Below are 24,139 nucleotides of genomic sequence, written 5' to 3'. Positions count from 1 at the left end.
ACTGTGGAGTTGTTGTTTAGTGATGAATGAACCTTTTGGCTTGTGTTTAATCTCTGTATGATGACCGGTCCGTCCTGTTTGTCCAGCCGGGCCTTCCTCTGTCTGCAGTGTGTGAGATCTGCAAGGAGCCCAATCAGGAGGAGACCGGAGACCCGTCCCTGACTCTGATGGAGTGCTCCAACTGTGCTCAGATCGTCCATCCTGCCTGCCTCACGGTACATCACATCTCTTTACTACTGATGAGCATGTGGTTTAGTTTAGACTTGCTGGCGTCTGTTTCCTCCGAAGAGTCGGCTGAGCGGTGTAAATCAGCTTCTGTTCATTCGTTAAACGGAGTGGCTGCACTTCCTCTGACACCATGTTTGAAACAAAGATTTTATGACGTATTATAGGACCAAGTGTGAAAATGTGTAAAATTATACCTATCGAGTTTCACGTGAAACTGGCTGCAGCTGAGTTTACGCAGGTGCTTCAGGAAACAAAGAGCGTTATTGGTCACTCAGATCATGTTTGCCTTGATTCCCTCTGGGAGGCGCTACCTCGCTCCCAGCAGGGAAACAAACAGATCAATTATTTTATTTGTCTTGCCATCAGGCTTTTAAATGCTTGTGACAGTGCTTTATGTGATGTGCTACATGTTGTTTTTAGGTATTAATCTATTTTATCTATTTATTTCTACTGTTGCATTTTGTTGCTGATGGTGAAACTGCAGCACTTTACGGCTGGATCCTGTAGCTGCTGATGTTCTGTAGGCTGACTGATCTGAGTGGAAAGTGTGGATAAAGTCCTGTCCCTTCGGGAAAAACAAAGTGTTTTGAATCCAAGTTTAATAAACCAGAACCTGATTGTTCAGACGTCACCTCCACAGACCGTGTTCAGAGGCGTAAATTTGGCATTTAGGGTGAATTCCCACCAGCCTTTTTATTTGAATCCTAGTCCGTTTGCTCAGAAAGTCGGCTTTGTTTGGGGAATTGTGAATGAATAAACATCATAGGCCGGGAGAAACGCTGTAAAAGTTCTAATAGAAATACGGTCAACCCACGACGGCTAGGATCTGATGCAGCTCATGTTTTACTCTGATGTGGTGGAAACAGACGCAGTCCTGCATTCGCCAACAGATGAGCTACTCTTTTCCATCGTGGTATATCTTCTGCTTCGGTAATTGTTGATGAAGCACCACCTCTGGCGAAAAGGGGAGCGTGTAGTTTTAGAGGTCTGATTTGTTGAGTAGCTCGGGTCGGAATAATGTCGGCTGTCCCGTTAGATGACATCGCTATGTCCCGCTGCCTCACAGGAGCACACCAGATCATCACCATCCTGGACTCACCTGCTCAGCCTACTTTTATCTGGAGGAAGATTCAGGAGCTTTAAGTCTGAGATAAAGACTGGAAAACAGCTTTTTTTCCATGGAATTCCATTAAACTCGAGCAAGAAATCAGTCACAATGTTTACAGTATAGAGTTGTACAATATACACCTCCCGTTTTTACATTTTTCTGTACCCACTCTTAACCTGTTTTAACCTCTACACTTTTATTCCTTTTACCAGCTGAAGATTCTCTATTTGATGTACTTTATGTATGTGTCTTATTTTTCATGCACCTCAGTTGTTGTGTGGTTTTTCTGCTTATTTTAGACGTGTCTTTCTTAGGAGTTTTTAAGTTTGTGTTGTCCCAGATGCAGCTGCTTGGCCTCTGTCCATCATCCTTAGTGAGACCTCTGTCCATCACTGCCTGATGCAAACCTTCGTTTCTTCCCGTGTCTGCAGGTTCAGGGTGAAGGAGTGGTGAACAAAGACCTGCCCAGCTGCTGGGAGTGTCCCAAGTGTGTGATGGGGATCACAGAGAGAGAGGTAAATGATGTCTTCGTCGCTCTGAGCTGCCGCTCACACACACTTTGCTGCAGAGTATCAAAGCTAACGGGTTTGTGTGTCTCCTGTTGGTTTCCCATGATTTACATTTTTCTTTTGCTTCTCGTTGGTTTTTTACGTCCTTTTTTCTTTCCTTTGGTTTGATTTAACTGTTAGTCATCAGGCAGTGATGAATCGGTGGCTGCTGGTCAGCACATCCGTCCCCACGGACCCCTGGTCCTCAGGCTGGGTCCAGGGCCCTCTGCTTCAATAGGGGGTCCTGTGGGCTCCCGGCAGGATGGGGAAATGGTCTGCTGTGGTTTCTTTCCTTCTCCTCCTTCCTGCTCTTCCTCCTCCTCAGCATCACTGCTGTTGTTGGCAGCCCCTCTGCCTTCTCAGCCAATCAGCTCGGGACTGGTGAGAGGCGCTGCCTGCTCTGCGTACACCCACCTGTCTGTCGCGCTGACCCACCCCGTTTTTTCCTGTCCATCGTTCTCAGGAGCAGGTTTGACCTCTGGTAGATGAAGTCTGGCGTCTTATTTTCCCTCCTCCACGCGGTGAATGATCTTCATGGCATCTGCATTGTGTTGAATGGTTCCCATGAGTCAAATTTGTGTAGACGTCACGGTTCCTCACAGAACCTCTGAAGTAGAACTTTATTTCACCGTCTGAACCGACCAGGTTTGTCTTAATTCGCTGCATTTAGCCTTCTCTCCATCCTCCAGCTGTGATGTTGGAGAAGCTGATGTTTTCTGGACCTCTTGTCTCCCCTTTCAACCCCTCAGATGTCCTACGGTTCCTCCTGTTGGCTGGTTTTTCCAAGGAGGCAGAAATGTAGAAGTCTCTTAGGGCTGATTTAATAGAGAATGGACTGCTTACGTCACTGGGGTTTTGTCTACCATGTTGGGAGTCAGGAGTACTGCTGTTGTTTAAGTTAGTTTTGGTTCGATCAATTCATGCTCCACAAGAAGCTTCATCTAAGACGGAGCGGCTATTACTGTTAATTAAACTATCCGATCAATCTCGTATCAGCAGAGCGTGGAAGTGACAACGTTCCGCCTCACACTTTTTCACGTTAACCACGCCCACCTCTAATGTCTGACCAATCACACAACACGGCCCACGAGAAGAAAGTTCTGCTCGGCTGATGCCTCCAGAACAAGCCGCACGACGTCTCTGTTCACGTCTCCAGAACAAGAAAAAAGTTCTCTCTTCTCGTTGAGTATGTCAGAGCTGTTTCAGTCTCAGATGTTTGGTGTAAGTTTGTACACCCGTTGTTCTCATAATGTATACGTTCATATATTTAATTTCAGAATCTAAATATTTCATTATCTGACAGTGGTCTAAATATACAGGATTAATTCATTTAATACATTTTCAAGTAAAAGCAGCAGTGAAAATCTGCTGTCCCCTGTCAGGTTGGTGTTATTTACAACAATAATCTTAAATAAGTACAACATAAATACATAAAATTGCATAATGCCAATTTTATTCCTATTATTGCACATTCCCATTTTAAAATGCATCATACAGTCATTAAAATATGTACTAAAAGATTGTAGATTATTATAGATTATTATTATATATTACATATAGTTGCACACCTGTTGTTAAGAAGCGTAACAGAACAACACCTGGACAACATACCATCCCAGCCTTGTTGAGGGAAGTGATGTTCTCATCTGCACATGGGCTTTTTCGTCCAGATCGGTCCCGTTTCATGTAAAATCCTGCAGCCCGTAACCCTTTCTACATGAATTCTCATGTGTGCCACCTCACCTGTTCTCTCATCATCCCGTTCATCTAGCAGAAGCCATCTTCTGCTCACACGAAGCCCAGACTGTCCTTTAAACCAGATCAGCTCAAAGCACATCGCCTGGAAAGTTTCTGCAGAAGTCCACGATTTGATTTGACGACATGTAACGCTGTCAGGTTTTCTGAATAAGACGAAGATGGAAAAAACAGCGGCCTCTGCTGAACTGCTGTAAACAGGTTTGTTCTCCCAGCATGGTGGATCGGTCTCACAGCGTATTCAGATTTGCAGGGATTTTATGCTCCATTTCTAGAAACGTTGAAGCTGTGCACATTACAGAGATGATTTGTCTGGTTCGTTTTTTAGCTGGAGATTGTGTAAAACAGTGTAGGAACTCCTCTCTGTTCCCACTCTGGATCTGCTGGAAAACCACGTCGTCTTCTTCTGTAGGACCTTTTTTTATCTGCCCGTGGGTCTGGATTCTCCTTCTCTGAGCATCCTGTCATGTCTGACTCGTCATGTTGCCTCTGAACTTTCAAAGTTGATCTGTTTGGTGTGAACTATGATCAGCGGGTCGATGTCCCATAGAAACGGGTGTTTCCACAGTGGGGGGATATCGTACAGCACTCGACGGGATGTCAGTCAGGGATCATTATATTGATCTGTGTGCTGACGGTGTTTCTGTGCTGCAGTCCACAGGTCCGCTCACTGACCTAAAAACTGGTCAGAAACGTGAAGGAAACCTTCTGATGGAATCTCAGTAACAGATTCTGGCCCAGATTTCTTATGAGCAGGAATAGTTTAGTTATAATAAGAAATTATTGGTCATATTTAGCACGTGAACTAACAGAAAGTGACTCTTCTGGTCTACTTTCTCTCCTGTCTGTGGTTTGGGCTGAACTTACGAACCTTTGGGTGATATTTTAAGTCGATTTATAAAGTAAGTGTTTTAATGTCATGCTGTCCTCATCAGTAAAAGGTCATTGTTTCCCTCCCTCACCTTGTACCGTGACATGGTCGATACCTGTGGTTAGAAGTCAAACTGATGCACCACAAATCTCACCGCAGCAGCTGCTTTTACACTTCTGGTTTTATGAGAATGAAAAACACCTAAAATGTTAATAACTGGATAAGAGAGGAACCAGAAAAGTCTGAAAGCATCGCCTGACATGTTGATGTTGCTGCGTGAAGTTCCAGCCACAGCTCATTTTTCATGTTCGTGTCTCTGGCTGCGAACAGTCTGAAATAAACGAAAGCTTTCAGTGGAGGCTGGATCTGCTGGGAGGAACTCGGAGCTGATGGGTTTTTTGTTTCTTCCCAAGGAGTGATCCTTTTTCCTCTTTTCTTCACAGTCTAAAGGCAATAGCAGTGAAAGTCTTCCACTAGTGAGTTTCTATCTGAACACACACATCACACCATCCTCGTCAGTCATTCTTGGTGCTTTAGATATTATTCATTTACTTCCTTCTTTTCTTTCCATCCGTCTCCAGAAGAGGAAGTCGTCTTCTCTGCTGGATGCTCGGATGGCTAAGATTTACCGCCGGCACCTGCACAGCCGCAATGAGGACGACTCGGCCAGTGATGATGATGATGAAGGTTTGAGTGTTAAAAAGAAACTGAAGCACCTTTAACCCTTTAAACTCCAAAACTCGCACGACATGCCGCGATTAATCGCATTGTTACGCGCAAAATGTCTCTTTCCTTTAAAAGAAGGCCTACAGCTTTTAAGAAAATGCAGTAAGTTTTGGTTAACAAACATCAGGGGTGTTTAACCTGCAACTCTGGAGCTGCAAGTGTCTCTCTGGACCTTCCACATGCCTCTAAATACGTGGCTAAAATATTTTTTTTAATCTACCTTTCTTGTCATTAGGTTGGAAACCAGGGACTTTTTTTTCTTTCACTTTATGTCATTTTCCACAAATATCTACATCCCTTAGAAGAAAGGTTGTTTATCCTCTTTTTATAAAGGTTTTATGTTTTTCTTTATTTTAAAACCTAAAAATGGAAATAAAAATGTGATTCTTCAAAAATAACAAACATCCTATGGATATCCTATATTAAATTGCCTTTTTGAAAAAGTCTGGTAACATTTGCGTCTCTAAAGGAGTTTTATTTAGCTGGCTGAAAGAAAAATGACTCTTTGGATTGGAAAGGCTGCAGACCCCTGCACTAAACACATAAACAGGTTTAGCAGCAGTTTTCTCTTTAAACACCAACAGTTTAAATATTTCTTCATATATATTTATAAAATCACATATTTATGAGAAAGAAGGATGAAATGTTCAGGATTTACTAACTAAAAGCTAAAAAGTCAGCAGGATGAATTTAAAGCTGTGAAGCTGCTTCCTTCTAAACACAGAAGGAACAATATGTGATGAATATCAGCATCAGGTGAACAGACAGAAAGCAGGATGAGAATCTCACAGCTTCTAGATGGTGAGGAGAGAGAAATATTCACAATATGCACAATAACTTCCATCCATGCAGCTTCACTGCTTCATTATCCAGGTTTCTGGTCAATAAATTCTTTAAACTTTAATTTTTAGCTTGACTGCACCTGCAGCCTCCACTATCGGGAGTTAAGGGGTTAACATCTGGTTTCCGGGTGTAACGTCAGGTCTGTAGATGTAACTATAAACATGTGTGGTATCCACAGAAAGTCCAGAATCTCAGCTACCAGCTCAGTAAAACCATTTCTATCACCAACAAATACAGTTAAGACAACATACAATTTAAAGACCAGGTACACAAAGTCCGAAAAATATGTAAACACAGATGATGACTCTCCATGAACATGAACAAACGGCTCCTCTACGGAAAGCTCACATCTCACAGATTCACAGCTGGAAGTTTCATCTCACTACGACCAAGATTCACCGAACCAGAGACAGAAGAAGACCCGACTTATGCTTCACGTTTGTAAAAGTCAGAAAACATGTCTTACCTTTGCTGTCTTGCATAAATTACAGCCGCATTTATTAAAATAAATAAAAGTTTCTCGTCTTTTGGGAGCAGTTTCCCTTCCAAAAATCACGATGTTCTATCCATCTGCATGGGTTTAGACAAAGACAAACGTCGGTTCTTCTTTTTTCTTAAGTTCCAGACGGAAAACGTCATTTTAATAAACCCGCTCTGTCCTGATTACATCAGACGCACCGCTGCAGCAGGGAGGAGAGACATATATATATATATATGGGGCTAAAATGGTGTAAAATTAATGCATCAATAAATATAGTATAGTGATGGACAATTTATGTGAGATAATAAAATAAAAAAATCTCTAAATGTAAAACTTGTATGAGATGTTATTTGTATATTGCGTGTTTCATAAACAATTGTTTTTTATTATGTTATATTTTTAACACTGTGGGTTTGCTTTAAGGGCCGCCTGCTACGCTACACCATCTAAACACCGTGCCCACAGGACCATTCAGCGACAACAAAACCCACATATTTTCCTCGTCTTTCCGTCTGGCCCTGGACTCCTGTAAGGGTTTAGTAACCGTGTTGCTCTGGTCTTTTGCCTCAACTATCGGTGAAAACTCTGACAGAAACAGCTTCTAAACTTTCTGCCTCCACACCGACATTGGGAGGTGGAGGAGAGGTGACTGCTCCTGGTGAAACAGCAGCTAGCTTCAGGCTTAGCTCCCTTCACTTCACCCAGCAGTGGTGAAGCAGACACAGGACTCTGCTTTATTTTTAATTTATTTATGTTTTTAACAGGTCCTGTCCAGCATCATAACAAGCCGAATGATGGTCTGGTTGCTGTGTTGTGCTGAAGAAATTTGCTTTGCCAAGGGGAGGCTTATGGGTATAAGGCTCCTCTTGATAATCTGATTTATTTATTTTTTTATTTACTGTTAAATTTAATTATGGAATCTATGTAATCTTGCTGGACCTGACCGGAGGGGACAGAAAAAGAAGGAGGACAGCAAAAGGGAAAGCAGAAAGAAGAAAAAGAAGAGAAAAACACCACAGATAAAAGGCAACGACCCTTCAATCCACACCATCACCAGACAACAAGCTGCTACACCTGTACAGAAACACACCAGCAAATTTCCTACGGCTTTTACAGAAAAACAGCTTACAGTAATCAAGAGTCTCTAAATAATAACCGAACCAAAAAAAACATATTACAAACGTATCACAACAACAACTGAAGTACCAGATACTGCTATTATTGCTAAAGCTGGTAGCAAAACATTCACAGCGAAACAGGAAGTTTCTCACAGCGACTTCCTCTGCTCCAACGTTCCCCCTCCTTACGCTGTGCGTTCGTCCTCTCCAGCTCCACCATGCTGAAAGGCGCCACGCTGTTCGTTTAACAAGCGATGTAAACAGATATAACTCCAAACCAAACGTAGACTTAAACGTCCACTTTAAAAAAAAAAAAAAGCCATCACCTTTGTGCGCTGTTTCGACTAATCGATTAGTTGATTAGTTGTGCACAGCCCTAATATAGCAAGTTAAAGGCCAACCAGAACAATAAAACAGAATTTATGACTAACTGTACCTTGTAGAAAAAACACAGATCAACAGTAACCAAGCTCTGCCAAGTCTGGACTTTCAGGAGAAAAAATATTTACATTTAAAAAAACATCAAAACCGTATTTACCGTTCCTGAGAAATGGTTGACAATACAAGCAATAGTATTTGGAGGCGCTAAAATAAATTCATAACTGGAGTTTTAAGGGTTGATGGCATCTTTTCAGAGTCTCATTAACGTCAAACTGGTTAAATATCTGTTTGTATTTTGTGCTGATCTCTGCAGCGTCTCACAGGAGGAAGATGGTCCATCCACGAGGGGGCCATTCTTCCAGAAGGGCCTTTGGAGCCAGCAGGAGGGGTCTGCTAAGAGGAGGCTCCTCCCACAGAGGGAGCAGAGGAGGCCTGGTGGGTCACGGCTCCGCCTCCGTCCTCAGGCTGAAGAGAGGGATGGGCATGAGGGAGGCGGGGCGGAGAGGACGGGGCGTGAGGCTGCGCGGGGGTTCCAGGATGCAGCGCCGAGGAGACGAATCCGACGAGTCGGATGATGATGACGAAGATGATGAAGACGATGATGAAGATGATGATGATGAAGAGGAAGAGGATTGCGACAGTGAAGGAGAGAAAGAACGACTCCATCGTAGACACAGGAGGAGACGCAGGGCTGACTATGATGACGATGAAGATGACAGCGAGGAGCAGGAGTATGACCCTGATGAGGGGGACATGGATGCAGCAGAGGATGAAGAGGAGAAGCAGGATGAGGAGGAAACGGAGGAGGAAGGACGCTGGGATTCAGACCCAGAACCCCCCGTCCTCCTGGTATCTGACCTGAGCGACGACCTGCTGAGTGGCTCCTACCTGACAGTCACTCTGCAACAGCCACACAAGGCCCAGAGGCACTCAGGTAACCATGGTAACACTCATCAACTGTCAGGACTGCACACACCAGGATACCCTACCTCTGCAGCTGTTAACACATCACAGATTCATACATTTAGATATGAGACACACAAAACATTAACTCTGTTCCTGCTAAATGGATGTAGGTTACCATGGTAACAAGGTTTAAGTCCATCTATAAAAGCCTATAAGTACAAAGACTGATCATTATGTGTGCCACTACTACACGTGCACTAGGAAAAAAACCCGACCCGCGGGTCCCGCTCTTTTAAAAAAATTGGACCGCACCAAACCGCCCCGCACCTCCGTTTCTATTTTTTTAACCCGACCCGACCCGCCCCATTAAAACACATGTTATGATATTGACGAATGCTTTTATTTAGTCTGAGAAAGGTGCATATGGTCTCCTAAATTGGCACTGGAAACTGGCAACACAAAATGTATTTTCATTTGAACGTTAAGCCTATAAACATAAATAGGCAAATAAAGCGTTTAAGCGTTTTACTGTTATAAAGCTCATAGCCAATGCTGCTGTTGTTGTCTGCACTGATTACCTCGTTGAACCTGTCCCAAACCTGTGATTTAGCCATTTGACCCTCTTTCTTCTTTTTAAGGACGTAAACTCCCGAACGAATGTTATTCAACACTTCTTCTTCCATCTTTTGTTGCTTGTCTGCTTGGCGCTTTCTGCACGTAGCCTGCGTAGCCTACTACGCGCCTACGTGGACATTACGTTACAAAACGTGACCTGTGTTTAAATAACTGATAAATATTTTGTCTTACATATTATAGTAACAAAATGTAGACACTGATTAAGGTCTTTACTTTCAGTTTGACAAAAAATAAAATTAATAGATAGAACTAAATATTTCAGAATAGTAAACCACACCAACCCGCCCCGAAGTGAAGCGAAAATTCTTTGACCCGCCCCAACCCGACCCGCGGGTAACCCGCGGGACCCGCGGGTTAGGAGGCGGCCCGCGCATCACTAACGTGCACTCTCTCATCCTTAATTAGCTTATTATTCCCCTTCTTCTGTTTCCGTAACAGTTTTCTGCATATAACTATAAGTTTGTTAAAAAATACAAGCAAAAAATACAACATTCAATATTCAGCTTTATTGAGAGAAGTTTGCTGTGACAATGCCGTAGTGATAAAACGTACGGTGTTTATGAAAGTTGTGAAAAACTGCAACATTTCTCCCATAGAAACAATTAGGATTATGTTGAAAGGAGTGAAAATCCAAGAACACTTTGGAGCCCTATAATTCAGGCTTACTTTCTCATAGATACTTCATTAGAAGTTTAAACGGATAACAACAGATAAAACTTTTACTATCTGAAAGGGCATTTTAATATCTTTTACGACTGTAACACAATCATAGTTTAGGTTTTATGAAATTTGAACAAATTGCCATGGAGCAGCCAAAATTATTCAGAAGATTTCTTAAACAAACTTCTTTCACACATACATTTACATAACAAAAATAAAAAAAACGTAGGCATTTTTCTCCACAATTTCCTTCAAATCTCCTCTGAGTGCAGAGCACACCCAGCATTGGCTCTATTAATTTCCATTAACTTTCAGCTCAGCTTTTCTCAAGTCAGGAGGTGAGGGGCCAGAAGAACTTCGTATAAGAAAAATGCCGTCCTTGTGTCCAGCAGGTCCTTCTGCTGCTCATGGTTTAAGAATTGTTTTAACACAAGGTACTGTTTTTAAACTGTGACTGGTTGTTTGAGAGGTGCTCCAAGCCTGAAATCAACTGAAATCTGAGTCTTGAGAAGAGAGAAGACACAGTCATCATAGCAATCATGCAAACACCTCCCATACAGTCACATGTAGTGACACACAGCAACAACAGTCACATTATATTTACAAACAACCAGTTAACTGAGAAAATAATCATTTCTGGGATACAACCAAGCGGCAACCTGCAGTGGTAAAAAGTGAAGCTTATGCGGAAGTGCAAAAAATTGCAGTTCACCCCTCATCCACTAGGGGGTGGCTCCAAAACAGAGCAAATCCCCATAGACTCCCATGTTAAAACTTCACAGCAGAAATAAACATTTTTAAAGCCTGGTACAAAAAACATTTTAGGATTAACAGGTCAAGTTTACCTTCATGAAAACTGTGGGGGGGATTTTTTTTTTAACTCATCCGTTTGGATGTTGTTTAATCTTGAAATGCAGCATAATCATGGGCGTGTCCTTTTGATTGACAGATACTCAATATACGTGGCAAGAAGGGAGAGTGCAGCAAAAATGCGGTTTTTAGCCGGCTAACAGCATGCCTTAGCTTTAGCCCGCCTACCTCCGTTAGCTGCTTAGCTACCGTTAGCTCCGAGTTAGCTCTTAGCTACAGGCAGCTCGGAGTTTGATGGGTGTCAATCATCCACCCTCACCTCCACAGTCCCCCTCTCAGCTCCACCTCTTTACCCATTTTTGGATTTTCTGGGAATGATGACAGGCATGACGCGTGGGAATGCCCAACGAGCTTCAGTTCTGCTCTTCAGAAACCTACGGGTGACGTCACGGAGGCTCCCCCCATCTTTTATATACAGTCTATGCTGCTGACCTGCATGTTAATTGATATTCAGTCTATGGTTACCACATTAACCCCTTGATGCCTGTTGTCACAAATTTGCTACAGCCCACCTTTGACCTTTTTTTTAAATATTATTATTATTATTATTATTATTGTATTTTATTCCAGTCTTTTTTTTTGTTTTTTTTTTTCTTCCTTAGTTTTTACAGCATTTATTTGTTTTTTATATAATTGTAAAAAAATAAATACATTTAGGTGTTTGTGATTGAAGTGAGTTGGACTCTGTGCTCTCTGTTCAGGTTCCATCGTTCCTAAACTGGAAGCAGCCATGGGCCCCAGGGCAGCTGGAGGTGGAGGTGGGGGTCAGCAGGGCTTCATCCAGAGAAAGGCAGCTCTGTCCAGACCTTCACGGCTCAGAACCTCCGACTCCACAGCTGACAGTCTTGCTCCTAGAGGACCGGGCAGGTACAGGCTCACTGTGGATTATGAATCATGTCCACAACAGATTGTTTATTTCTCTAGATCGGAGATCCTGGAGAGACTGGTTAGCAGCCTGAAGATCCGGCTCTGGGTGTAACATCATGAACACCACGTGACCCTTGTGTACCATGTTGCAGGCCTCGTCTTCGCGGTAGCCACAGCGACAGAGGAACCAGGACTCACTCTGCATCTTCTTCAGGAGATGAGGAGGCTGCTGCTCCGCCTGCGTCCTCCTCCCTGCTGGCTCTGCCATCCTTTAAGGATGTGGGTGGTGACAGAGGAGGGGAGAAGGAGGTTTGGGTGTCTGTGTTCAGATACCTGAACAGGGCAGAGCTGCTGGCCTGCATGACCGTCTGTAAGGCCTGGTACAGGTGGTACGTTCCACACTCTGAGCTATGTGTTTGCAGCATTTAACCCACCGACGCTCTGACCTACCACTGCTGCTGCCTCTCTGTCTGCAGGAGCTGCGATAAACGTCTGTGGAGTCACATCGATGTGAGTCGCTGCAGCCCGCTCAGTAACCAGGCCCTGGCAGGAATCATCAAACGCCAGCCGTCCTCCCTGGACCTGTCCTGGACGCCCCTGGCCAGGAGACAGCTCAACTGCCTGCTCACCAGACTTCCAGGTACAGAGGTTATAACCGATGTAATCAGCAGCTCATCGGCTCCTAACATGAGCTGAGATTAACAGTAAATATACTGCAGATGGCAGCATAATCTCCTCCAGACTGGTCTGATGTTTCAGCTGAGCTGCAGGGAGTCTGAGCTGATTTCACACCTTCTCATCAAACATTCAGTTGTGTCGTATCATCCTTTTATTATTTTTTTTAGAGAGAGAGAGAGAATATGCACATGCTGTGGGACTGATCCACCATGTTGGGGTAGAAATCGTTGTGTTTACAGCAGTTCAGTAGAGGCCGTCGTCTTTTTCTTCTTCGTTTTATTCAGAAAATCTGACAGTATTTTGTCTTGTCAGATGAAATTGTAGACTTCTGCAGAAACCTTTCCAGGTGATGTGCTTCTGGCCGACCGTGGTGTTGATATAAAGGACAGTTTGGGCTTCATGTGAGTAGAGTCCCAGTGTTGTTCTGTCACACAGGACTGTTTGCTGGTTTCAGACTGTCATTGCCATCAGATCCAAGTTTTTAGTACCTTTTTTTGTTCTTATAATAAATAAATTTACTTCCAAATTTAATTTTCATAAACAAGATGTATTAAATTAATAATTTAATCCTGTATTTTCGGACATCTGTCTTTTTGGATCCACACAGGTGACATAAATGTGACACAATGTTCAGTATGATGGTGGAGTTGCAGCCGACAGTTTAAAGACTCGCAGGACTTCATCCATTAGTTTGTAAAATGGCTGCTTAAACATTAGTTTTAAATTCTTGAGGTGTCTAATGTCTGAGACAGAGGCAGGTGGAAACGCACCTGAATCTGAGCTTTGTTGTTGGACAGCTCCAGTGGAATGAAGTTATAATTAGAGCAGTCGAGCTTCTCCTGTGAGGTTACCGCATGAATGAAAACCAAACATAACCAAACATGAGTATGATGGATAAAAAAGTCTGTTATGTATAAAAAAGTGCCCTTTAAAAATATATAAAAATAATAAACATGAGGTATAGACAGGGAAAACCGGCAGAACTGCTAGTTAGTATCACTGTATTAAAAAATAAAAGAAATTATATATATATATATATATAATATGTGTGTGTGTGTGTGTCATTTGCATCATACTGTGCATCATTTGTTTTTTTGTTTGTTTTATTTTGTAAAAATTTGTGAAGCTGAAATATCTCCCCTCATCGCTACGTGTAAGACTGATCCATGAGCAGTGAGGGAACCAAGGTGCTGCTGTCACGTATGACATGAGAGAGATCACGCCGCAAGAAACCAGAGCGTTCAGTCGAAATACTCCATAGTGAAACCTGTTGTCATGCACAGTCTATGGTAAAGGGGGGGCTAATAAAAATTATCGTGGCCGGCAAACTTTTTTCTTACAGTGCAATTAATTGACTTATTACTTATCGCGACAGGCCTACCGGTGACGTAAGCTTTTCATTCTTTGTACCCACTTAATGCAGTTCAGGGTCATGGATTTGGGTATCTGATGAATCTGGGTTCACCTGGACAGGTCAGAGACAAACATCCAATCAGATTCGCATTCGAAGGTTCAGTTTAGTTACCCTGACATGTTTTTGGACTTTGGTAGGAAGCTGGAGAACCTGGAGAAAACCCCCACATGGAAACTCTGTTAGCTGGAAATGAAACTGGTAAAAACTGGTCTGTGTCTTCAGGTCTGAGGGAGCTCAGGGTGACCGGTCTTCCCTGGTCCTGTCTAGAAGCTCTGGTCTCTCCCACTCTGCCCCAGCTGAAGCTTCTGGACCTGCGGTGGTGTGACGGAGTGAAAGACGCCCAGATTAAAGAGATCATCTGCCCGCCAGGTCAGTACCACACTCTGAACTCAGTGAAGTATTCTGGGAGCTGGGTTTTGGTGTTGTCCTTCAGATGGTGTGAATCCGTGTCTCTGTAGGACTTGAGTCGTCCCGCAGCAGGCTGAGGAACATGGTGACGCTGCACCTGTCCGGTCTGGAGGTCTGCGAGTCCACTCTGAGGCTGCTGCAGCGCCACATGCCCCAGCTGGAGAGGCTGGACCTGGCTCACTGCAAGGACATCACTGATTCCTCTGTCGGCCTGCTGGCAGCCAGCGGGACCCACACCCGCAACAACCTGACGGAGCTCACGCTGGCAGGTGGGGGTCTGAACGCAGAACTGTTGAATCCTCATGTCTAAGCTTTTCCTATGATCAGTAGTATCTCAGCAGTCAGAGGAGGAGAAACAGGGTGAGTGAAGGTACAGCAGCAGGCTGCAACAAACAGCCAGCAAGACGGCAGCTGCCAGACGTTTTCTCAGAAACACGAGTGAAGCGATGTTTGATTTAAAACCCGAACAAACCTGTTATTCATCAACACAAATCCTTTGTTCCTTTTGAAAAGTCCTGGGAAGTGAGAGCAGGATGATTAGCTCCACCTCTTCCTTCACCCACAGACTGTAACGACGCCGACGTCAGAGAAAGTCGCGTTAACAGCACCTGAACACGGACAGCTGAACCGGTGTGACGTCCTGTAGGGACTACAGAGCAGACCACAGACCCTTTAGACTCACAGTTTGAGCTGTTAGACCTGAACATTCAAATAGGAGCCTTGCTGACTGAGTGGAGCTGCTAACACCAAAATGTGTTTTAGGACATATTCACATTGGTGCTGTTTGGTCCACTTTAAATGAACCCTGGCCCACTTCCACAGATAGCACGGTTAGCTTGGAGCAGCATAAATGCACATTTAAACTCTGGTGTGGACCAAAAGCCCCGTTTCCACCAGCAGGTCCGGGGTCTTGATCTCTGTCTGCTGTACCCGTACACCGTAGGCTGCATATCAGCCGGATAGCGATAGATGTGTTAGACACGTGATGTTATAGTAGCGCAACATCTTCCCTGAATTCTAACAAAGGAGAAGGAGAATGGACATCCAGGAGTTTGTGTTCCTTCTTCTTGACATGTGGCTTTAAACAACCAAAAATCCAGCCTATATTTAAACAAGGAACTGTTCCTGGTTTGTTCTTATTGTCGTGTTGCACAGGAAGTGATGTCATTGTGTCAGGCTCCACCCTCAACAGAAACCAGACTGCAGAAACTCGGTGCTGCTACTTTGTTTACTTTCAGTGAACGATTTGTTTTCAGTTCTGGAAAGTGAGCCAGATTTTCTTCTTCTTGCTGCTTTTATTCCTCCTGGTGAGTGGTCATTTCAGGGATAGCGCCCCCTAGTGAACAGTAGTTGTAATTGAGCAATGGTGTCCAGAGCTTTGGTCTGCAAGTCCAGTGTGAAACCAAAGCAAACTAAAGGAAGATTTGACATTTCCCAGCATTCCCTGCCTGATCAGACTGAATCTGCTGGCTATCCTGGTGTGAATGCATGCCAAGACTTCTGGTCTATCTGCTGGGTTTTCTGTCGTTTAGGTTCAGAAAGAGTCATTGTTGGAGCCTGTGTCAGGATTCCTTCATCGTTAGAGTTCAGAGGAACTCCGAGCGGTCCGTGTGGGTCAGTAGATGGTAAAAATATTAATGTCTGAAATATAAAGGCTACAAGTCAGGTTCAGTGATGGGGAGATGGCTGCACCTCTACTAATGTGTTGTCATGGATATTGAGTGTTGAACCAGGAAACTGAAGCTCTAATTCTGTGTGTCGGTATGTGTGTGTTCAGGCTGCAACGAGCTGACGGACAGCTGTCTGTCCTACCTGAAGCGTCTGCCATCTCTGACTCTGCTGGACCTCAGAGGCTGTAAAGGTGTGAGCAGACGGGCCTGTGACGCCTTCATCTCGGACCTGTCCCACGTGGCCCTGTTCTGTATGATGGAGGAGAAGCTGATCCAGCGCCTCGACTGACTCCTGCAGCTGGTAGTCTCCATAGTAACCTGGTGCTTCAGAAGGCGCCGGTCTGGACGAAAAACCTCACGGATCATCTGTTTGTTGATCTGATAAACTTGAGTGGATTAAAACCCTGATATGTTTCCTCAGACTGCAGAACATCAGACTCATCTGTCCAGATGTGGCTGGTTAGTAAAAACTGGATTTGGTTGTATTCATGTGTGTCCAGTGTTACAAAAAGAAGATCAGATATTTATCTTCTGGGAGGAAGAAAATAAGATGAAAAAGATAAAAAAAGACATTTTTTGTTCTATCGTTACTGAACCTGAAGTGAGGAGGTGTTTGCTGTTGATGTAGCTGCATTTTATTTGAACGTTAATAAATGTGTGTGTGTTAAATGATGACACAAAGGGTCAGGATGCAGTGGAAATGCTGTCAGAGGTGCTTTCTCTTCAGAATAAACTGACACATTGATCTAACCTGCTGCTTGGACTCACCTGGATGTTTTGATTGTCCGGGTTTCTCCAGAAAATGTCCCACAAAGAGGCATCAATGCTCGGGTGAAAGCAGGACTGCAGAGCTGGAACCAGCTGACAGCCGGAGTTTATTCTCTCGATTCCCAGAGGAAGATGTTATCAGAACATGCTGACATGGTCTAAACCAAACTGGACCGACATCTTGCTCTGCTATTGGTGGATTTCTCACTTTCATTGATTATTAAAGGTAGACCAGTTTGAGCTGGTTTAACTGGAGTTTTCCTTCAGAAGCTGAACCAGAACATAAACACGGAGAAAAAAATTAGTCTTGTGGATCTGAAGGTTTCACATAAAATCAACCCTGGTGAACATTCAGACATATAAGACCAAAACCTTTGAGCTCTTATTAGACTATTTATCATTTATTTCAGTAAAGACATGACTGAAGCATCTAATTACAAAATAACAGATTTCAGGTAAAACCGATTTGGCCAATCAGAGAGAAGCTGCTGCAGAGACGTGGTCCACCTGGACCAGGGGTGCCCAAACTTTTTGCCTCCAAAGGCCAAAGTGAAAATGTACGTGAGCTGTGGAGCAAACAGCCATTTTATTTTTAAGGGTGAAACACAAAGATAAATCTTTGTTCTTTTAATTATTGTTGCAAATTCATTCTTTTCCATCAGTGCAAATGACGCGCAGCAACATCAATATGGTAAAATAACAAAGAACAAACAACAGCTGCAGGCACTAAAATATTGTGTGAAATGTCAACGTGGCAACACCAGTACACGAAGCTGAGCCTGTCGATGTTAGGCTGCACCTGGCTCACTGACAAGGTATGTCATGGAGGTGTGAGTCAATCTTTCAAGTGACATACTCAAACAGTTTTGAGACGTAAAAGGCTGGTGGGCCAAACTTAGCCCGCGGGCCCTACTTTGGACACCCCTGACCTAGACTGAAGTAAACTAAACTCACTGAGTGACTTAAAGGTGGCAGAAATCTGCTCAGAACACTGTGGTTCGGCTCTGTAACAGGCACATTTACGACCTCCTGCACAACCGACACCTGTTCACACTCGGGTGGAACTGCTGCGTTCAGGCCGCTGACGTGAAGCAGCTCCAGCTTCTGCTCCATCTAAGATCTTCCAAACACAGAAATCCAACAAGGGAATAAAACCATACGAGGAGGATGTGTTTCTTTTTTTTTTTTTTTGTACAGTGAAAATCTGATTATTATAGTTAGATTGTAAGAATTACTGACATCTAGTGCTGAAGATGGGCATAGCACGTTATGAATGGACAGCAGTCACCTGTGTCCAAAATTCTTCCAGATTTCCAGCACGACTTCATCTCTATCGATGACCACAACACAGGTAACCATTTAACCACTGTGTAAATGTGTACAGTCTTCTGGTCCTTTTAAGGCGTTACTTATCCCAAACGGTCCGCTAGCAACTACCAAACAAAACTGGTTCTGCAGTTTTAAAGCTCAGGTTCTTCACATTCGTCCAGGGACACTGTAGTAAAAATGGTGGTACAGACATGGCAACTGTCACGTATGCAGACTCTCAGTAAGTAAATATATATGGCTCTTTCGAAGAGAAAGAAAACACAGTTGTTACAAAAACAGCTGTTTTAGTAATTAGATACAAATCTTAACAGTTTTTAATAATTTTTTCTTTCACACTGCACCTGTAAAACGTTATTTTCCACCTGGTCGTTGTGGAGCTGATGGATCCAACACTGAGCTCTGCAAAGTGACTTTTGATTTCTGTTTAAAATACAGGAAAGATTCAGCTGCTACGTCACTGACCAGGTGAGCAGGTTAATTCCCAGACCCTCCATCAACTCCACACTGCCTCCACAACAGTGGTGGGATCCATGTTTTCCTGCTCACATTTCCCATCGCTTGTTTCATTCATTTCACACAAACAGGCTTCAGTGTCTGTTTTTATTACAAACCAACATTTACATCGAGAAGAAGCAGTAAGGAACAGCGAGGCTGCAGCTCTCTAATAGCTCTTGGTGGTCTCGTACGTCCCTGGGAAAGGCAGGCTGACTTGTCCACTTCCGGCTACCAGTGGGAGGATTCCAGCGTTGGGAACAACGTTCCAGGACAGCGTGAGGGTGATGTTATTATTGGCCCTGCAGACGAGACAGAACAGTCAGTCAATGTGAGCTTCAGTTTACTACAGCCGATCTTTACGTGTCACATTCTCCACAAGATAGTCGCTTCACGTCGTGTTCCAGTTCCCAGTACTAACACGGACATGGCGTCTCCCTGAAACAAAACCGACTCTCAGCCTCCGGTTTGATCACTGCTGTCACCGTCTCCACCTGATTCAGCCTCATATTTGATTCTTTTATCTGTCTGATTCAGCAACGTTTGATTCAGTTCTGTGTGATTCAGTGATGTCTTGTTATGCTGGGCTCACACCAAACGATTTTCACGGTCGCAGACTAAAAACGGAAGTCTTTAGGAAATCTTAGGAGTTTTGCTGGAGTCACAGCGCGCTCCCGTCATCTCAGCCGTTAGGTTTAAGCTGGTAATCTGCACTGTTTAACGTCAGTCTTTCCCTAGTTTTGAGTCTGCAACTATCAAACTAGTTTGATATTATCGCAAGTTTCCATGACGAAACACGATCAACAACCAATAGATGAGCTCTGACAAAAGCAGGAACAGGAATCCTGACAGAACACCGGAAAACGGACGAAAAAGAGAAAAAAAAAAAAAAAGGAACAAGAAGCGGTGATGAAACGTCGTCGGTGGACCGTCCAGAAAGAGGAGTGGACGGTTATTAAGACGTAAATGTCTGCCGTGGATCATTTATGTGTTACAGTATAATGATCTAACAAATGAGAGAAGAATAAAAACTCATTCATCCTCCAGATTCTGATGATTCGGTGTAACACCTGGTGGAGATGCAGAGCCACACTTGATGATGATGATGTGTAAGTCTCTCCTGGAGGGAAACTCTCCCCTTGCTTGCTTTGCTGTGGGCAGATCAGCCCTGTTCCATATTAAATGTCCAACATGTCACAAAAAATGCAGAAAGAATCTAGTTGTAGTCTAGTAAATAGTGAATCACAGTCTTTGTCAAATCTCAGTCTGAGACTAGGCTCAGACTTAAAACTCTAAACCTTGGTCTTTAGATGTGAGCTGGTAGTTTTCTAGTCTTTTGCAAATCTTTTAAAAGTCTTCTGGTGTAAACCCAGCATATGGCCAAGAAACAAAATCTTAAGGTTGATGGTCTCTGGTCCTCAGAACACCACGAAAATCATAATCAGTAAACAGCTGCCGTCCTCACAGCGGCCTGATTACACCCGCTCCTCTTGGCTGGGTGATGAGCCTGACGTGGAGTTCCACTTCTGGCTCTGTTCAGACCGAGTGAGCAGGAAGTTAGCTTGATGCTCTGAAATCACCTGAGTCCGTTCCCGTCGTCGAAGAAGAAGTATTTGGACTTCATGTCTCTGAGGATCAATTTGGTGTTTTCACCTCGAAGAACGATCTTATCCCACAGCACCACCTGGTTCAGAGCCTGAAACACACACCCATGCACACACAAACACACACACACATTTTCAGTCTCTGGACAATCGTCTACAAAAACATGTATTAAACTCTGTGGTCGGTTAAACTCATGCGTTGCAGGAAATCAGAAACCAGCATTTAGAGCAGAAAGATGTTACAGCTTCACCCTGAACTCCAGCTGACCTGATGATGATGATGATGAAGGTCTACCAGCACAGCAGTACTAAACATCCTGTCAGCTGATCCAATCAGAACCAGCCAATGTAGAAACAACAAGCTAAACTCTACTCAACCAAAATATAAACCAACAAGCAGGAACAGAGTTAAAATGACCTGACATGGAACATGCAGGTCTCAGGTCCAGGTGTCCACTCCCAGTAAGACCTGTCTGGGTTATGGGACATGACAATGTGGTGTCCAGTCAGCGTGATCAGCACAGACACGGTGGGTCCACTTTGGACCCAAAAATGTGAACTTAAACCCTGACGCCACACGTGTCCAAAAGTCATGTATTTGTTGACACCCATGTCGTGTGACAGGCGTCTCACAGTGTCATAGTTCAGGTAGACGTATGACATGGACTTCACACTGGTCTCCATTTTATTCACACCGACTAGAATGGGCAATGGTACCAGCATGACAGGGTCCAACGACATCTCTGGTGGGGAACCATGGTCTTTGAAGGCTGCAGTCATGCAGATTTTCAATGTTTTCCTGCTCCAACACACCTGATTCAAATTAAATGGATCCAGCAGCATATCAAGTTCTGCACAATGACTCGTTTGAATCAGGTGTGTTGGAGCAACGTCTAGCACTTGCAGGATGGGAACCAAGGTCCCCCACCCCTGACTAACATGTAGTCCCTGGACAATGACATCTCTGTTCTCCAACTGGCCGGTGTTCTGTCAAAACATGATACCATATCAGAATATCCTACTGAAGGCTGAACTTATAGTTCTCTTATAATCTTTTATCTTATTTAAAATTATATCTGCAGATCTGTGCTACCCCATCAGAAAAGAATACAGCTTATATTTTTCATACAATTCGCAGTTTTGTGCCGACGAAACATTTAGTTTAAAGATCATCGTGACATCATGGTTGTTTAAAAATCAAACTGTGAATAAATCGATGAAGGTAGGATCCCTGAACCGTGTCAAATAACAAATGTGTTCATTCATTTATTATATAATAATGAAAAAATCCAAATATTTGAAAAAAATTGTATAATTTTATGAAAATACAAAAATAAAATAAAAGTTTTTATTTCTTATATTATTAATAATAAATATGTATGGCTAAGATATATAAAAGTTATTTATCTTTACTTATTTCATGGTAGTTTGTGGGTTTGCATTGGGGGGGGGTTCCCTCAGCCAGAGGCTAATGTCTTTTGGAAGGACCTTTTTGCGGAATCATGGACGTTTCACAACAGGGAGGTAAAGCTGTTCTGAAACACGGAGTTGAGGGTAGCATGGATTTATGGGCTCGTGTACACAGAAACGACGTTTTCATGCTGTGTGCAGAAGGCGTAGGTAGGACGTCTGGACGGGTAGGAAGGAACTTAAGAACATCGAGACAACATGTTTCAGCTCCAGCCAGTGGTGGACCTGGACACTTGGTACCTGGTGGAAGCCTTTATCTCCATATTTGAAACTCTAACGAGAACATGTATAAATAAAAAGTCTTCTGCAAGTCAAATAATACAAGCCAGCTTTACAAGTACAAAACATTTGTCCCACATTTTACATGTCTACTGGAGAAAAATATTTCTCAAATCCATAACTAGGTATAGAGAGTGAGGACCATGATTCTGTGTCCACAACTAAACTTTACCATGTGGAAAAGCACCGCTGTGACCATGTTACCAGGGCAACGCTCCGTAAAGGTGAGTCAGTTTATGGAAGATTAAAAAATGTCTCTACTATCAGCTAATTGTATTTAAATGTTTTATCCATAAACTGACCAACGTTTAAGGAGCTGTGGTGGTTGTGCTGGCCTTGGTCAGCTCCCTCTGTGATTGGTTAGGGTTCAGAGAAATCTGGTTTTTCAGCAGATGTATAAAATGTGTTTTGTATTTTCTGACTTGCAGAATAATTCTATACTTGTAGATTAGTTTTGTGTCTGTACTTGTTACACTAACAAATATAAAGATCCAAGTAACAGAACTACTCTCCCTATCCCAGCATAATTTTACAACTTACTAACAGAAAGTCCAAATGTTGAGGGAAGACAAGGTCAAAAATAAACGTTCACTATCATTGTTACACTAAAATATTTAAATGCAGAAAACACTATAGATGAAATGACTGTACATAATCTGCTTTTCTGCCCCACACATGCAAAGCCAGCTGGAAGGACTTACATTGCTCTTGGTGGCGTACTCTGCAGACAGGTAGAGAAACAGCTGTTTGACGTTCCAGTCAAAAATGGGCTGCAGATGTGTGAAAGTTAAAGAACAATATGAGTTTAACGCCACCAGACTGTGTAGTTTGGTCTTTGTCACACAAACTTCATGAATAAAGACTTTAAAATAAACATCTTCAGTTTGGAAACAATAAAAACCACAAACGTTTCCCCTCACAGAGAACAGCCTGAGTGCAGGACGTCCCACAGAGTCACGATATTAAAGCAGATCCTCCCACCATCCGCAGCAAGATGGAGGACACTGACTAAACTGAGAAGATCAGTGTTATCCTGTTTCTCCTTCATAAACATACACATTGCTGTGAAGGATATCAGCTGAGACGTCAAAGGTGATGAAACCTAGATCGCTCCGTTCTCTGGGTCCGGTGAAGTCATCTACGTTCTTCCTGGTAAAGAGATGGAAGAGAAAAGGCTGAACAAGCTGGAGGACACAGGCGAGCTGATAACAGAAATGTGCTGGAAAATAACAGGAAAACACACACAAGTTTCTCCACAGAACAAAGAACCTGCTGAGATTCAGAAATAACCTTAAAGATTCAGATATGTAGATATTTGGGTTATTCCATGCTGAGTCAACCTGAGGTTCTCCTATAAAATCCAATTATGTAATTTTAAAAATGTAATTCGGCTTTATAATTATAATTCTTACATAGTCCACTGTAATCATTTTGTAGCTATTTAATTCTTCATTTTATCCCACTCAGGTCACACAGAGGAATCACTGACATGACTGAGGAACAACAACTTTAACTGACGAATGAATACGTCCATGTTTAGGATATCTGTATGAAAAGGCTTCCCAGTTGCTTTATTGCCGCCCAGACGATGGTCTGGCTCTGGTGGAGTCTTCTTCCTGTTCAGCTCCGAGAAACGGAAGCCACCGCAGAAGCTGCAGCGACATGATGTTCATGTAAAATGCAAAATACTCAGATCTGTCTCCGAGCTGTTCGGCCTCCGCTATGTTCTAGTAAAGCTCCATGAAGCAGAACACCTGTGAAAGCAAGCTGGCTGCAGAGAAACACCTGGCTAACAGAACTAGCAGCTGTCACGGAGGACGTTCTTACAGCATAACTTTGGAAACGCGGATGTCCACCTGGACTCTTCTGTCTTTGAAGGCGGTGGTGATGAAGCAGCCGAACGTCAGAGCCGCCATGACGCTCAGAGAAAAGGCGAACAGAGAGTTAGCTCTGGACAGAACCGTGTTCATCTTTAAACCGTGTTTGGTACCGCTTTAACGACAGTCAGCCAAAGAAGGCGGAAACGGAA

The 24,139-nt window shown here is 43.4% G+C and overlaps 2 protein-coding genes across 4 annotated transcripts in view; one reads left to right on the top strand and one right to left on the bottom strand.

Annotated features, from left to right (window-relative positions):
* Positions 1-17,183, top strand: part of kdm2aa (lysine (K)-specific demethylase 2Aa) — a 34,911-nt gene extending 17,728 nt beyond the window's left edge. For all 3 annotated transcript variants that reach the window (XM_041984287.1, XM_041984285.1, XM_041984286.1), the window contains 11 exons: positions 87-215; positions 1,768-1,851; positions 4,954-4,986; positions 5,092-5,197; positions 8,373-8,993; positions 11,833-11,998; positions 12,151-12,387; positions 12,475-12,638; positions 14,313-14,459; positions 14,549-14,767; positions 16,276-17,183. In XM_041984287.1, coding sequence (XP_041840221.1) covers positions 87-215; positions 1,768-1,851; positions 4,954-4,986; positions 5,092-5,197; positions 8,373-8,993; positions 11,833-11,998; positions 12,151-12,387; positions 12,475-12,638; positions 14,313-14,459; positions 14,549-14,767; positions 16,276-16,457 — 2,088 coding nt within the window. In that variant the 3' untranslated portion in view covers positions 16,458-17,183. The remainder of the gene's footprint in view (positions 1-86; positions 216-1,767; positions 1,852-4,953; positions 4,987-5,091; positions 5,198-8,372; positions 8,994-11,832; positions 11,999-12,150; positions 12,388-12,474; positions 12,639-14,312; positions 14,460-14,548; positions 14,768-16,275) is intronic.
* Positions 17,184-18,851: 1,668 nt separating this feature from the next.
* Positions 18,852-24,139, bottom strand: spcs3 (signal peptidase complex subunit 3). Its single transcript, XM_041984291.1, has 5 exons — positions 23,938-24,139; positions 23,186-23,259; positions 22,812-22,888; positions 20,338-20,453; positions 18,852-19,059 (listed from the first exon to the last, which is right to left on the bottom strand). Exons 1-5 carry the CDS (start codon positions 24,078-24,080, stop codon positions 18,927-18,929), a joined length of 543 nt encoding a protein of 180 aa, XP_041840225.1. The 5' UTR covers positions 24,081-24,139; the 3' UTR covers positions 18,852-18,926.

Source organism: Melanotaenia boesemani, chromosome 4 (genome assembly GCF_017639745.1).
Source record: "Melanotaenia boesemani isolate fMelBoe1 chromosome 4, fMelBoe1.pri, whole genome shotgun sequence".
NCBI classification, from domain to species: domain Eukaryota; kingdom Metazoa; phylum Chordata; class Actinopteri; order Atheriniformes; family Melanotaeniidae; genus Melanotaenia; species Melanotaenia boesemani.
This window is presented reverse-complemented; position numbering and strand designations above follow the sequence as displayed.

Bases quoted from the DNA above. Each gene is read 5' to 3' on its own strand.
- spcs3 (XM_041984291.1), bottom strand. From the start codon at position 24,080: ATGAACACGGTTCTGTCCAGAGCTAACTCTCTGTTCGCCTTTTCTCTG. The intron at 23,260-23,937 runs GTAAGAACGTCC...TCTCTTTACCAG, and splicing joins CGCGTTTCCAAAGTTATGCT to GAAGAACGTAGATGACTTCA. The intron at 19,060-20,337 runs GTGATTTCAGAG...TCTCGTCTGCAG, and splicing joins GACGACGGGAACGGACTCAG to GGCCAATAATAACATCACCC.